The sequence below is a fragment of the Mytilus trossulus genome, chromosome 11, assembly GCF_036588685.1.
Source record: "Mytilus trossulus isolate FHL-02 chromosome 11, PNRI_Mtr1.1.1.hap1, whole genome shotgun sequence".
NCBI lineage: Eukaryota > Metazoa > Mollusca > Bivalvia > Mytilida > Mytilidae > Mytilus > Mytilus trossulus.
Window position 1 is genome coordinate 1,178,167 of NC_086383.1, and position 15,591 is coordinate 1,193,757.

The 15,591-nt window shown below is 32.5% G+C and overlaps 1 protein-coding gene across 1 annotated transcript; it reads right to left on the reverse strand.

The window, feature by feature from the left end:
- Positions 1-1,555: 1,555 nt before the first annotated feature.
- On the reverse strand, positions 1,556-14,273 carry LOC134690616 (cholecystokinin receptor type A-like). Its single transcript, XM_063550586.1, has 3 exons — positions 14,241-14,273; positions 12,218-12,298; positions 1,556-2,776 (listed from the first exon to the last, which is right to left on the reverse strand). Exons 2-3 carry the CDS (start codon positions 12,259-12,261, stop codon positions 1,627-1,629), a joined length of 1,194 nt encoding a protein of 397 aa, XP_063406656.1. The 5' UTR covers positions 12,262-12,298; positions 14,241-14,273; the 3' UTR covers positions 1,556-1,626.
- Positions 14,274-15,591: the final 1,318 nt, after the last annotated feature.

Genomic DNA, 15,591 nt, shown 5'->3' on the forward strand with positions numbered 1-15,591 from the left:
AAAAAAGTAAAATCACAAAAAAACTGAACTCCGAGAAAAATTCAAAACTGAAAGTCCCCAATTATTATCAAATGGCAAAATCAAAATCTCAAACGAATGGATAGCAACTGTCATATTCCTGACTGTATATGGGCACCTTTTTTTATGTAGATGGATAAGCAGAAGTATCACTGGGACCAAATTCTATTGTACTATCAGAATTTATTGGCATGCATGTATTAATTATATTTTCTGTATCCAACTGGGTATTTCCGTTTTTTGTAAGTAAGGTTTATAATTGTAATACTAACGGGAGCGAATTTGTTTGATTCCATATGATGAAGACATAATCGTCCATTCAGTTTAATTGACGTTAATAAATGTATCATTGTCATTTTGCTTGTTGTTGTTTTTTTTTTTTATTACTATTTCATCGGACTCGAAATGTGCGTATTGCTGTGCGTTTGCTTGTTCTGCTTTGGTTAGAGGTGTTGGGGCGGGGTTGAGATATAACAAAACAAGTTATGATATAATGTTTTTCTTGGCAAATCAATAAGATAAAAGGTTTGGATGGTCTCGATATTCTTCATTCTCCGATATTTCTACATATTAAGGTTAAATTATTGACTCTGTTCTTTTTTCTTTATTTTTTGGCTCATTATTATTCATTTTATATTTAGCACCCTATTATTCCCTCATCTTTTTTGTGTGCATACTTTTACAATTAGCTATTTTTTAATAAATTTTGTATACCTTTTTCTGCCCTTTTTGTGCATTATTCTCTATTCTGTAAACCCAATTCAGACCTTTATACATTTCTTGTTGACATTTTGTAAGCTATTCTTTGTTGAAAGAATACGAAGAATAAAAACACAAGAAAAATCGAGGACAAGTAAAGTAGGTAATATTGTTTATTTTTCGAAATTCACACTGTTTTTTCACGTTAAATTATTGACTCTGTTCCGTTTTTCAAAGGAATTATTTATGTTACATCGTTATTTGGTTGGAGTTTTTGCGTGTGTTTTTTTTTTTTTGTGGTTATAACTTTTGTTCAGTGACCATGACAAACTCATAGGCGGATCCAGGTGGGTGGGGGCTTTGTGGCCTCCCCCCCCCCTTTCGTGGGAAAATCTGGTTGATTATATAGGGAATCATTGAAGCATGACTGGAGTGGCCCCTCCCCCCTTAGGTCAGTCAGCGGGCCCCCCTTAGGAAAAGTTCTGGATCCGCCACTGAAACTACATCGTGTATGATAGCTTCAGGATATAATTCATGCTGATCATTTTAGTATCGTATTGTGAGAAACGGTACACATTTTTTTGTTTGACATAGTTAACATTAGAAGACAAATGTACAGACTTTACAATGCTTCACTTGGATATTTTTTTTACTATTTAGTTTTTAATACGCATATCATCTAACATGACTCATATGCTATTTGTTTTGTAGTTTGTGGTGCAAAGTCGAATCTGTGTGATAACCACTGGCCTTTCCCTGATTTAAGAATCATGTTAAAATAGTCGAAATATGGCCTGCAGTTTTCTTTTTTTATCCAAGCATTGTCCTACAATGCAGCAATGCAGCATGGCTATTAATAACTGTTATAATAGTGTATACATTATCCTGTTGCTCATATTATTACATGCATCAGTTATACATTTGGTACAATTTCTTAGCACATATCGTCTTCTTGTACAATTTCAAACATTCCTTTCTGAAAGTCTTGTCAATGAGACAAAAGACAATAGGGTTGGATGCATTGTTTATAAAATACGCACGTAGAAGAATCGCAGTTGCTGGTCGAATACTATTTTCGTACAGTTTAGGATTCGTAATTTTTACCAATATTGTGAACACATAAATTAAATATCCTGCGTACGAAACGGCAGTTGCCACTATAAGGCTTATAGTCAGTCGTCTCCCTTTCTCGTATTTGCTGGCTGTTTTTGACGACTTATCTTTCGATTTGACTGTCACTTCCGTTTGAACATTTCTCAGTTCCACCTCACTATTATTGATTGTTGAGATAGCTTGCGTATTAAATGATTTCACGTCGGACGTGGACTCATTTATGTGGTAGTGATTTGGTTTGTCTTTTCGTTTTTTCTCTTTCTTCATTTGAGTGCATATCACGTATAAAATTTTTCCATATATAACCACACATACAATGACGCAAATAGTACTTAGAAGAATAACTACGCCGGAGTATGAGACAGCAGTGCGTAAATTTTGATACTCCGATAAAATAGTGCAGTCTTTACCCGTCAAACCAAGAATGTCCGTTTCCTTTTCATTCAAACCATAAAATACAAACGCTGGAATTGATAATACAACAGCAACCCCAAGAATTATACCTGATATAATATTTATCCAAGTCCCAGGTTTCCTCGTGTTCCGATGCAACTGTTTAGTGTTAATTCGGAATCTTTCAATGGCAATGGCGGTTAGAAGTCCACCGGAAGCCAAAGTAACGACATGATTCAGGAATCGGAAGAATTTACAAGCAACGACTGACGAAAAGGTATAGCTGTACCGGATGTCAAAAATCTCAAAAGGCATACAAAACAAACATGCTGTAAGGTCAATAGAGGCGAGCCATAGGATGAAAAATCGAACCGCCAATTTCGCCATTATTGGCGAAAAGAGATAAACTAAGATCGTATGGATATTGCCTACACTTCCAATGATTGAGAGAAGAATAAGAAAGACAGTGGCTGGAATATCTTTCTTCAGAAATTGCTCATAATCTATATCATCCAAAGTGATATGAGTATCGTTCGTTGAGTTTGATTCCATGCTGAAAATTACAAATACAAAATATTATTACAACAATTTAAATTAAATGAAATTTAACTCCTTTAGACTTAGGAACGACATCAAAAGTTCAATGTAGGATAAAAAAAAAAAAAAAAAAACTTAATTCAGATAGTTTTTTTAATGACCCCCCCCCCCCCCCCCCTACCCCTCTCTTAACTTAACTTGGGAAAGATTAATTGACCTATATAGATATATGTAAAATCGATGTAGGATAAACAAAACTTGCAGCAAGTTTAACCCCCCCCCCCCCCAAACTATTTGAATTAAGTTTTTTATCCTTCATTGATCTTTTGATGTCGTCCCTTAAATAATTTATTGTTCTTGTATACACTTCGATATTTTTGACACGATACACATCACATTCATACCGTTCTTACTTTGTGAGATAAGTATTTCCATAGATATGAAAATTGTATGTGAACACAATTTCAATTAAATATATATATATTGATGAATATATTTATATGTAGAAACTACTACATAGGATCTGTAGGATCTGCTTACCCTTCTGGAGCACCTGAGATCACCCCTAGTTTTTGGTTGGGTTCATGTTGTTTATTCTTTAGTTTTCTATGTTGTGTCATGTGTACTATTGTTTGTCTGTTTGTCTTTTTCATTTTTAGCCATGGCGATGTCAGTTTGTTTTAGATTTATGAGTTTGACTGTTCCTTTGGTATCTTTCGTCCCTCTTCTTAATATCTGATTTTCAAAATATCTTAACGTGAACCTACTCGAACTTAAAGCTTTAAATGGTTTCAAGGCATCTTCGGTAGCCAAGAGTTACGATCCAGTCATAGGAGATGATGTTACCGGATCGTAACCCTTAGCTATAGCGAATATGGTTTAGAGGCTTAGTTGGTCTTTATGAAGTATTTCTTTTAATGTATGCATCTCTTTATCTGTAATGTACTAGTTACGTTCGAGGTTCTTTTTTGAGGGCCTCAATGTAGATTATTAAATTTTAATGAGTTACCCTCTTTTAAAAAAGGCATCAGTTTTGGCATGTTTAGATATGTAGTTTAATAGTGCTTTGTGTGTATATCAATACGCATGAGATGTATCTATGCATTTGAAAATATTGTAGCTGCTCAAATATCTGCATGTATGTATGTCATAGTCGGCAAGTTCTGTGTTTTTATATTATGTATATGTTATTAATCATATAAACAAAGCTCTAATGCAAGAGCTTATATATACGGAAGCGTATTAGGGACATAGAAAAAATAAAATTGGCAGTGAACTTTTTTTTCAAAGTCGAAATTTTGACATTTCAAATCTCGAAATTTTGACTACAACTTGAAATATTGACTTTTCAAATCCCGAAATTTTGACTTGAACTTGAAATTTTGACTTTATAAAAAGTCAAAATTTCAACTTTAAACTCAAAATTTCGACTTTTTTAAACTCGAAATTTCGACTTATTTCAAACTCGAAATTTCAAGGTATTTTAAACTCAAAATTTCGACTTGTTATTTTAAACTCGAAATTTCGAATTAATTCTTACTCGAAATTTCAACGTATTTTAAACTCAAAATTTCGACTTATTTTAAACTCGAAATTTCGACTTATTTTAAAGTCGAGATTTCGACTTTTTTAAAACTCAAAATTTCGATTTTCCTCAGTATTTAAACGTTTGCGTCTATCACATTCACAGTCATTTATATCAACAAACGGAGAGCCATATACATCATAAACTTTTAAAGCATATTTTAATAAACTAATCCATTTTAAAGAGGTTATTTTAGATAGAAAATCTTTTTTTTGCCGAAGAATAAATAAAATATGTTTCTCGTTCAAATACATATTTCAAGTCTGGACTTCATATACATGATGTATGTGTATCAAGACAACCTTGTTATTCCGACACACCTATATTACGACACACTTTTATTCAACAGTCTTATATATAAAGACTAGTGTTAATAGTTGTGTCATAAGAATGCCAACTGGTACGGTTTAATCAATGTTCCAGAAAAAAGAACCAACAATTCAAAATTTCCAACCTAGAAAACTGAGCAGCTCATTGGTTGTTCTGAATATGCATGGCATTTTTTGCTACTTGATTTACCATTGTTTAAACAAGGCAAAGTCAGTGACTTGCTATTTGGAATCCAAACAGGCCTTTGAAACTGTGATGCTAAATATCATCAGAGTGTCGATCCTATGACAGTGACGTGGAAACTAAAACATGGAATATGGAGAGAAAAAAAAATGTTCTTTCAAAATGCAGGTTCTTTTCAATATTAAATACTAACTGATCTTAATTAAAGAACAAAACCAATTTCTGAATATAAATTGCAAAAATGTGTGGATGACGCTTTAATAATTTGCGTCCATGTCTTCTCCTTCTAAAATTATAATGACTGTGTTTGAATACTAACATCAAAGTTTTCAAAGTAATTAGAAAAAGTCAAAATTTCGAGATTTCAAAAGTCAAAATGTTAACTTTGAAATAAAAATTTCGAGATTTTAAAGATGGTATTTCGAGTTTAGAAAAAGTAGAAATTTTGAGTTTAAAGTTGAAATTTTGACTTTTTATGAAGTCGAAATTTCAAGTTTTAAAAAAGTCAAAATTTCGACTTTAAAAAAGGTCGAAATTTCAAGATTTTAGAAAGTCAAAATTTCAGTTGAAGTCAAAATTTCGGGATTTGAAAAGTCAAAATTTCAAGTTGTAGTCAAAATTTCGACATTTGAAATGTCAAAATTTCGACTTTGAAAATAAAGTTCACTGCCAATTTTATTTTTTTCTATGTCCCTAATACGCTTCCGTATATATATGTTATATGTGAACCGAATTAAAATAAAACTTTCGCATTCGTATTCTCTTAATATAAATCTATTTGTAATCAATTCTACAACTTAAAAAAGTCTTCACATTATATATAGCCAATGACCAGAAAAATGGGTGTTGCTTTCTTCTGCTTCGCTCGGTTTCCACTAACAGGAAAAATTGACCGGAAATGTGTTGACCCTTTCTGCTTCTGCTTTCAGAAGTTGTATCGCATTGGCGTTCGAATCTTTGTAGCTCTAAATCGATTGTGATCATTATTTACAGTGCCATTATTCTATGTTAGAACAATGGATATCATTATAATTTTTTTAATTTTTTTAATTTACGTGTCGACACCGCTACTAAGGGTTTATCGGTCACCAAGGAGTCAGATTCTTCGAACAGGTCTTTTTCAAATGTTACATTCAGTTTCAATATTTCTAGTTTATGAACTAATAAATATTTGTTTTAACCCTTGTCGTGCGGGGGCCGTAATATTACGGCCGTACCCGGAATACCGTTATTTTGGCATCAATGGCGCTCCATACATTTAGAGGTCATCGTAATACCATTTATTTCGTAGTGTATGCACGTTTCCTCAATCTGAAACTATTCATGTCATGTTTCTCACTTTAAATATTCATTTTGAGCTCAAATACGAACTTCAAAATTTGATATCGGACAAAATTGTCCAGTTAAAGTTCAAAATTGGAAAAATTCCGAAATTTGGTGAATTTTGGTGCAAATGACCTTCTTTACACTGATGAACCCAGATCAGTTTCACTCCGACCTAACAACTGTTGTGATAAAAGTGTTCACTGGTGTCCACGCTACATGTAAACTACAGATGGATGCAACTATTAGCACCTCTCGGACTTACAGGTCGAGAAACAGAACGAAAAAAGGTCAAAATTGACGCTTTTTGTACCCGAGGACCAACTTTGGGGCAAATTCCCGCCAATAAAATGATTTCTTAATTGAAAACGTCATGTCTCGAGAATATCCGATGAATTTATTCTTTAAACTCCGTCATGCGAAGAGAAATCGGTAGCATACTTTTGGTTTTTCTTTTAACGTTTTTAAGTTAAAACGAATATAAAGCAAACTGCTTTAAAGATATCACCAAACCCATTTTGTTTCTAAAATTAAACTGTTGAAAAACAAATCCTATTTGCTTATATTTTTTTAGATAAACTTTCATTTATTTACGTTTTTATTTATTCATTTTCGTTTAATCAAAAGTTCCGGAATAAAATAATCGGAAGAACTGACCAACACGTCGTATATTTTCACTACTTACATTTTACAAGAAACAGGATATTTAAAAATGTTTTCTCCAGTATCGTTTGTTTTATAAATAATAAAATCAAAAAAGTAATGTCACATGATGATGGCAATCCTTAAAATGTTATGTCAAAAAGGTATTAAAATTATACAATTAACGAATTAAAACTGATTCATTTCGTTATTTTTTATATAACTTATTAAACAATAGAGAATTTAAAATAGGCCATATTGTAATCATTTATATGGTTGCTACATAATAGTTTATTTTAGGAAAAAAGTTACATCAAAAGTCATCATGCTTCAATATGTGATAGAAGATTTTTGAGTCACATCTCGACCACGTTAAGCCAGATTCTAAACGTTGATTTACTGCTTCTCTGACTAATAATGTAGCGTATAAAGTTAATGTTAATTAGATCTCGGGTAGTTTCAATTAATGTTAAAGTGACTCGGGTAGTTATAATAATGTTAGAGTGACTCGAGTAGTTTTATTAAATGTTAGAGTGATTCGAGTAGTTTTATTAAATGTTAGAGTGACTCGAGTAGTTTTATTAAATGTTAGAGTGACTCGAGTAGTTTTATTAAATGTTAGAGTAACTTGGGTAGTTTATTAAATGTTAGAGTGACTCGGGTAGTTTTAATAAATGTTACAGTGACTCGGGTATTTTAATAAATGTTGGAGTGACTCGGGTATTTTAATAAATGTTAGAGTAACTCGGGTAGTTATAATAAATGTTAAAGTAATTCGTGTAGTTTTAATAAATGTTAGAGTGACTCGGGTAGTTTTAATAAATGTTAAAGTAACTCGGGTAGTTTTATAAATGTAAGAGTGACTCGGGTAGTTTCAATAAATGTTAGAGTGACTCGGGTAGTTTTAATAAATGTTAGAGTAACTCAGGTAGTTTCATAAATGTTAAAGTAACTCGGGTAGTTTTATAAATGTAAGAGTGACTCGGGTAGTTTCAATAAATGTAAGAGTGACTCGGATAGTTTCAAAAAGTGTGAGAGTGATTCGGGTAGTTCTGATAAATGTTAGAGTGACTCCGGTTATTGGCTACTGTCGAGTTTTACAGCTGCTTTAGGCTACAGTCGAGTTTTACAGCTGCTATAGGCTACAGTCGAGTTTTACAGCTGATTTAGCTACTGTCGAGTTTGTCAGCAACTCGCTACTATCGAGTTTTTGTCAGCTACTGAGACACTCTGGTAGTTTTAATAAATGTAAGAGTGACTCGGTTTTTTTAACAAATGTTAGAGTAACTCGGGTAGTTTAAATAAATGTTGAAGGAACTCATGTAGTTTTAATAAATGTTAGAGTGACTCGGGTATTTTAATAAATGTTAGAGTAACTCAGGTAGTTTCATAAATGTTGCAGAAACTCGGGTAGTTTTAATAAATGTTAGAAATACTCGGGTAGTTCTGATAAATGTTAGAGTGACTCCAGCTATTGGCTACAGTCGAGTTTAACAGCTGATATAGCTTCTGTCAAGTTTGTCATCTACTCGCTTCCGTCGAGTTTGTCATCTACTCGCTTCTGTTGAGTTTGTCAGGTATTAGCTTCTGTCGAGTTTGTCATCTACTAGCTTCTGTCGAGTTTGTCAGCTTCTCGCTTCTGTCAAGTTTGTCATCTACTAGCTTCTGTCGAGTTTGTCATTTACTAGCTTCTGTCGAGTTTGTCAGCTTCTCGCTTCTGTCAAGTTTGTCAGCTACTTGCTAAAGCCAAGTTCGTCTGTTACTTGGTGCACCCATTTATGTAAGTTACTTGTCACACGGAAATTATGATAATTAACAAAATTCAACTTATTCACTTATAAACACTTAATTAAAAGAAGATTATAGTGTATTTACTTTAAAAAAAAAAAAAAAAAAAAAAGAAGACTTAAAGTGGTTTTGAAATTGTTTAGTTAAAGCTTTATATATCGTAAAAATGTATAGTCGCAAAATTTCAGTTTGGTGGGTTACAGCCACTTTCAGATCATTTTCACGGTTGTAGGAAAAGTCCAAACGTTTTTTTTTAATGAAAACTTACAACTAGTGGTGACACACTTTGATCCAATAAAATAATGCACTTTAAAAGTTATAATAACATGCAAAATGAAATATTGGTTCAATTCAAGTACATTTAAAAACGTTATGACTAACAGTGTACAAGAAGCTGTCACTCACAAGTTGAAAAAAAATGACAACGCCAATGTAAAAACGAAAAACTAACAAAAGACAAACAACTTATTTCGTTAGATATAAGAAGATGTGGTATTAGTGTCAATAAGACAACACTCTTCTAGGTAATTATTTGTAAAAGTAAAACATGTAATGTCTTGAATCTATATCTATGATGTCAAGGTTCTACAGTCGGTTTCAAAAAAACAACTTTTACGATTCAAATTGTTCGCAAGTTATAATTCAGTATACTTACGATCAATCTCATTTTTTTTAATTTTGATAAATATATGTTCCAGACCATATGAGTATTTGGACCGTACGCGTACGGTCCGTACCGTATACGTTTACTCGTACGGTCGGACCGTACGAGTATACGCGTACGGTCCAGTACGAACTGACCATACATGTTATTTGATCATATATGTATTTGGGTTAAATCAAAACAAGCCTTTATCACAATCTTTTTTTTTTAGTTTGACCTTGTTATTGATAATTTATTACAATTAGATAGATAAAATTAACAAACGAACAATTGAAATTAAGTATTTGTTGAATCGTATATCTGAATCCTATTATGGTACTCAGTCTCTCGCCAAAGGCGACACAATTCATTGCATAAATTTTTAAGATACTTATAAAATACAGAAATTACAAATTTTTCACAAAAAACTATTCGTGATTATCTTTTAAAAAAAAAGTAATGCATTTCTTTCGAAAGGAAAAATACGGCTATCAATCCGAATATTATAGCAAATATACAAAATTTCTACCTCATTTAACTCAAAAAGTAGCACATGCAAATTTTCATCAACTTGTAAATATACTATAGTAGGTTCAAATCTGAATTCGACAAGCTAAGATACGGACGTCGAATTTACGTTTACGGAAACTTGTTGTGAAGAAAACAAAATTGGACTTTTTTAGTTTTCTTGTTTGAATTGTTTTACATTTGTCATTCTTTTATAGCTGACTATGCGGTATGGACTTTGCTCCATGTTGAAACCCGTATGATGACCTATAGTTGTCAATTGCGGCGTCAGTTTGGTTTCTAGTTTAGAGTTGTGTCACTGGCAAATATACCACATCTTCTTCTATATATTTACCTTATATTTCAATGCATGATTGATACTGTTGTAGTTTAATAAAACGCTGATGTATTTGGTATATGATCATAGGCATTCTGACAGAGCTTTTCCAACAGTATTTGTTATGAGGGTTAGGAGGGGGTTAAATGAATAAAGAATAATGTCCTTAAACATGAAGATTAGAGAAAAACGGGCAAACAAATGAAGATTAGACAAAAAAGGGTAAATTTTTTGTAGATTAGAGATATTGGGTAAATATTTGAAGATTATAGAAAAAAGGGGTGAAAAATTAAATGTCTACAAAATAGCAGACCCCCCCCCCCCCCATAATCCTTTGTTATGGCAGGCTTGTTCAAATGCCCTGTAATGAATGTTTAACAATAAAGATAAAAACAATTTTATCAATGATATAACGTATTATACTAAGTCATCTTAAACAGGAATTAAAGATGTATCGACAAGATATAATACAGTAATACAGTAAAACTTGACTTAACCGAACCCTTTCGAGACTTGAGATTTTGTTCGAATTTGGCAGGTATTCGGTTTCATCAGGTTCACGATGCATAAAATGTGATATGATTGGTCCTCAGAACAAGTTTGGAATAGACAGATTTCCGGTTTATTCATGGTTCGGTTTAATCAGGTTTCACTGTACATGTACTTTATGTACTATACTTGTCAACTAAACAAACGAGACCCGGTAATGCGTTTTATATATATCGATATATGATATAATGAAATAGGATAGACAGTTCAAGTGTCTAATTGGTGTGATAGTTATATATTGTTTTATTACTTTTATATCATATCTTGATTAAATGAGGTTAACAGAATAAGGCGTCTTCCCGATTGTCCCACTTTTGAAATTACAGGTAGACCAAGAGTACAGAAAAACTGACCAAACATATAAAAAGTAAAATGAAAAGGGGGGAGAAGAGAAATAATTAGGATGCGAATATATATATGTATATATGAACAGAATAATGGGCTGAAAAAAGAGAAATAATTCAGATGCCAAAAATATAAAAAAAATAGAGAGAATAATGGAAAACAACAAAAAAACAATACAGACAAATGTCTTTAAAATAATTTAAAAAAAAAGCATGAAAAACGTCAGAAATTAACCCAGACCCTAATATACTTACATGTACTTATATACACTTACAGTCAACTTATTTCGCAAGTTTGTTTACATACATTTTGTACATGGCTAAAAGGTAAGGCGGGTTATACTTCAGAAGTGATTTTTGGTCATTACACAGACCATTAAACATTACCTTAAGCGTTATGGTATAAAAAGAACCAAGTTTATATGTACATTTATTGATTTGTTATGCATTCGTGACTTTAAGCATGCTTTCTTATATCTTTACGTTATTTTGTAACAAAACTGCGTTCTGTCGAGTGTATTCAATTATACCACAGGCGTTTGGGTATATGATACATATAAAAAAATTGTTGATTAAAATATGGAATTTTCTATATTTATTATGCATATCTTTCACTTCAAGTTCTGTGAATGTCTCACCTGGTTTCGAGTGTGAGACATGCACGCATAGAAGTGATTATAAATATAGAAAATTCAATATCTTAATCAACTAAAAATGTTTTTTTTATTTGTATCATATACCCAAGCGACTGTGAATTATACAAGTAATATTTTGCATAATGAAAAATAAATACGAATGACATCTTTGTAAAACATCCTATAAACATCGTTTCGTTTTCCAATAATTATTTTCATTTTTCAAGAACCTAATAATTCAAAACATTGGGCAAACTTTAGTTGGAGTGTGTACTTTATCAACTCTTTAACGTCCGTTCTCTTCATCTGTTTTCACAATTTGGTATTGGTCTTGTATTGTCAACATGGCTTTACGCTATCTAACAACTACTTCTGAACTTTCCGAGATCATTGTCTCTTACCTAGTATATTTTTTCGACCCCCACTAGGCATCGTTTATCAAAAAGTTTCCATGGGAACCTCTGCCAGGTGAAACAAATATTCATTGCACACGATTAAAAAAATAAATCTTAATTATATATATAGTAGCAGGCTTCAAGAGACATCGAAACAAATAGCAAATATGTATTATCATTGAAAAACATACCTTACAATGGAATAAATCCAGCTGCAACTTTAGCTATATGAATTATCATACGGTTGTTTCCTCGTTTGAAATGTTTGATGCATTTCCTAAAAATATAACTATAACTTGTAAGGCTTAAGAGTTATTTCCGATCTTCTTAGAACGTAAATAAATATAGATGCGTGTAAGTTGTTTTGTTTTATTATGTACAGGTAATAAGGGGTGTAATCCTAGCCTAAGTGATGTGTCATTATATGTTGTTTTTTATTGACTTCTAGATGTCTTTTTGCGTTGTTGCGCCGCTAATAAGTTTTCTTATATGATCATAAGTTTTGTATGCCCCACCTACGATAGTAGAGGGGCATTATGTTTTCTGGTCTGTGCGTCCGTTCGTCTGTTCGTTCATCCGTCCGTCCGTCCGTCTGTTCGTTCGTCCGTCCGTTTGTTCGTCCGTCTGTCCCGCTTCAGGTTAAAGTTTTTGGTCAAGGTAGTTTTTGATGAAATTGAAGTCCAATCAACTTGAAACTTAGTATACATGTTCCCTTTGATAAGATTCGTGATTCTAATTTTAATGCCAAATTATTTTATTGACTTCTAGATGTCTTTTGTGTTGTTGTGCCGCCAATGTATTTTCTTTACCGATACGAATTTTATCAGATTTTTTTTAAGGTAAGAAGGAGTGTAATCGCAGTATAGCATGTGTCATTATAAGGTTTTTTTTATGTTTTTTATGATTTCTTTAACAACACGATATTTTATCAAAATTTTACTTGTTGGTATATTTTTAAGATATATGGTTTGTTCATTGTTGAAGGACATATGAGTGCTATAAGTCAGTTTTAACTTCTACATTATTTAGTATCTGGTTGAGAGTTATCTGAGTTGGCAATCATACCGCAGCTTCTTATTTCTATAAAAACAAGGCGAAATAGTCATGTTTGAATAATAATGTCGACACTTCTATTAGAACGTACTATACTAAAACTTATATAGTTTACATGTATGAGGGCCTAATTGGATTTACAGAATAGAGAGCAATTCACACAAGATATAGAATGGAGAAAAACGGATGCAAGAGATACAGATTAGGACATAAAGGGGGGATAATTTATAAAGAAAATCTTAGACATTATTTTATTATACCAATCATGGGACCTTGTATAATGAACATTTGACAGGCTTTGGTTAAGTGCTCAGTTTTATATCTGGAGGAATCTGGAGTACATGAAAAGAACCACTGCCGGACCTTCGACAATTAGGCTAGTCCTTATTTGAAGATCACCGAATAAGATTGAAATTTATCAAAATATTATCAAGTATTATCAACACTTTTTCCAAAATGTAAAACCACGGGGCGCGGATCAATCCATTTATATAAGGGGTGTTCCTAATCCAGGAAATAAGTGTGTGTAAAAGGGGGGATCCGACTATATGTCTACATTCAAATGCATTCTTAATATTAATAACCCCCCCCCCCCCCAACCCCAACCCCTAAACCTCGACCCACCACTGTGGTCGTCTACTTTGGTTTTCATGGATGTATTAATTCGCAGCAACGTCCGGTCGAAAAAGGACATTGAAAATAATATATTATGCAGGAGCTTTGCAGGTTTAAGAACCCCTGCAACAAATATAAGAGGGGTCCGTACGTGGACTGTTGCAATTTCATACCCATCCCATAAAACCCTAATTTTCCAGGAAGTCCAAAGTTTCCGTCCTTCACCCTCGTCGTCCCTGAAGGTCATCCAATCTTGCAGAACCTAAACCTTCAAGATTCAATTTCACTATATATTTCCTTCTCGTTCTGAATATGGATGAAATATATTTGCCGCTGAACGTAAAGCAAAGAGTACTCAATCAGTAAAATAATATTGCGTATATTACTATTACACTTTTAAATACATACCTCTTTTTAAACCAGGAACATTTTCTTGATGTCAATGATTTATATATTGAGTATGCTAATGTATTTCATAATCATGTTATTTTCATTGATAAAGTACTTAAATTTAAATGATGTCGCAATATGTTACACCTATTCATACGTACAACCATTGAACAATCAATATAAATCCGCGTGCATTAGATCGCATCGATGTTTAATATACTTATATAGGAAATAAACATCGTAGATATGTGAGGGTCCGGATTAGGGTGTCCTTACTTTTTGTTTGCATTTAATTTTTGAGGCATTATTATGCCCCACTTAGGGGCATTATGTTTTTCGGTCTGTGCGTCCGCGATCGTTCATCCATTCTTTCGTCCGTCTGTCCATCCGTTCGCCTGTCTGTCCCGCTTCAGATTTAAGTTTTTGGTCAAGTTAGTTTAGAGGTCTTTACATCGAATTGATGGTTATACACATATAGGAAATAAACATCGAAGATATGTGAGGGTCTGGATGGGGTTTTAAAAAAAAATTCTGTATGCATTAAATTCTAAGGGCATTTTTCTTTACCTTTAAAAAACGCATTTTCTTTAAAATTCTTATGATAAGGTTTTACTGTTAATTTCTATAAAATAAGATTTTTTTTTTTTATTCTGTACATCGATAGATATAGGAAGATGTGTCATTTCTGTAATCAGTACCTAATTGTTTTATTATCCACAGATATTTTTATACTTTTGCACCCCATTATTTTCTTTATTTACAGATTTGCTCATTTAAACATATTCATCAATATTTTTGTAATTATTCTTTATTTTGTAAACCCAATCCAGATTCTTCTACATAGATTGATTGATGTATGTTTATCGTCTATCCGCAAATATTACATACACATTCAGGACGACACTACGTTAATGATATGGATATACACAAAATGTACGTTGCTTTCCTGCTCTTGACCGACATACCAAATCGGGTTATTGCGTGTTAGCTCAACAAATAATAATTCGCAAGAACCCTTGTCTTTATTCGAGTCTCCAACTTTTCTTTTATCCAGTAGGGGATCGAAACCAAGAACATGCACGTTTCGGCGGGTGAAAATCGTAGAATGCTTTAATCTTTGTACTGAGAAACACTTTGTAAGGGCACAAATCGTATGTTTTTGTACCATATTAGAACGTAAGGATTTATATTTTTAATAATTTTGTAATATTTAAAATGTTTTGTAATTTTGTTTTAATTATTTTGTAATATTAAAATATACGATGACATTTATGTTTCCCCATTCACTTTTTATTTCAAGTATATATACGTCTTATTATAATTTAAAATACGCAATTGTATACAATATTTTTTGACAACAAAGTAAATTGTGGTTATTTACAATAAAGACGTGAGAGATGTGATTGGTTTTCCGTTCTACATCCTTCCTTTTCCTGTTGCTTGTTTGTCAATGAATTGTGTTTACTTTAAAGTTAATATTTTGTGGAAGTTTCTCCCCGAGGGTATCACCAG

What these genes read in the sequence shown, in the direction of transcription:
- LOC134690616 (XM_063550586.1), bottom strand. Translation starts at nt 12,261, where the DNA reads ATGATAATTCATATAGCTAAAGTTGCAGCTGGATTTATTCCATT. An exon ending in GCAGCTGGATTTATTCCATT is followed by an intron (nt 2,777 to 12,217) that starts GTAAGGTATGTT and finishes TGTAATTTTCAG; the next exon opens with CATGGAATCAAACTCAACGA.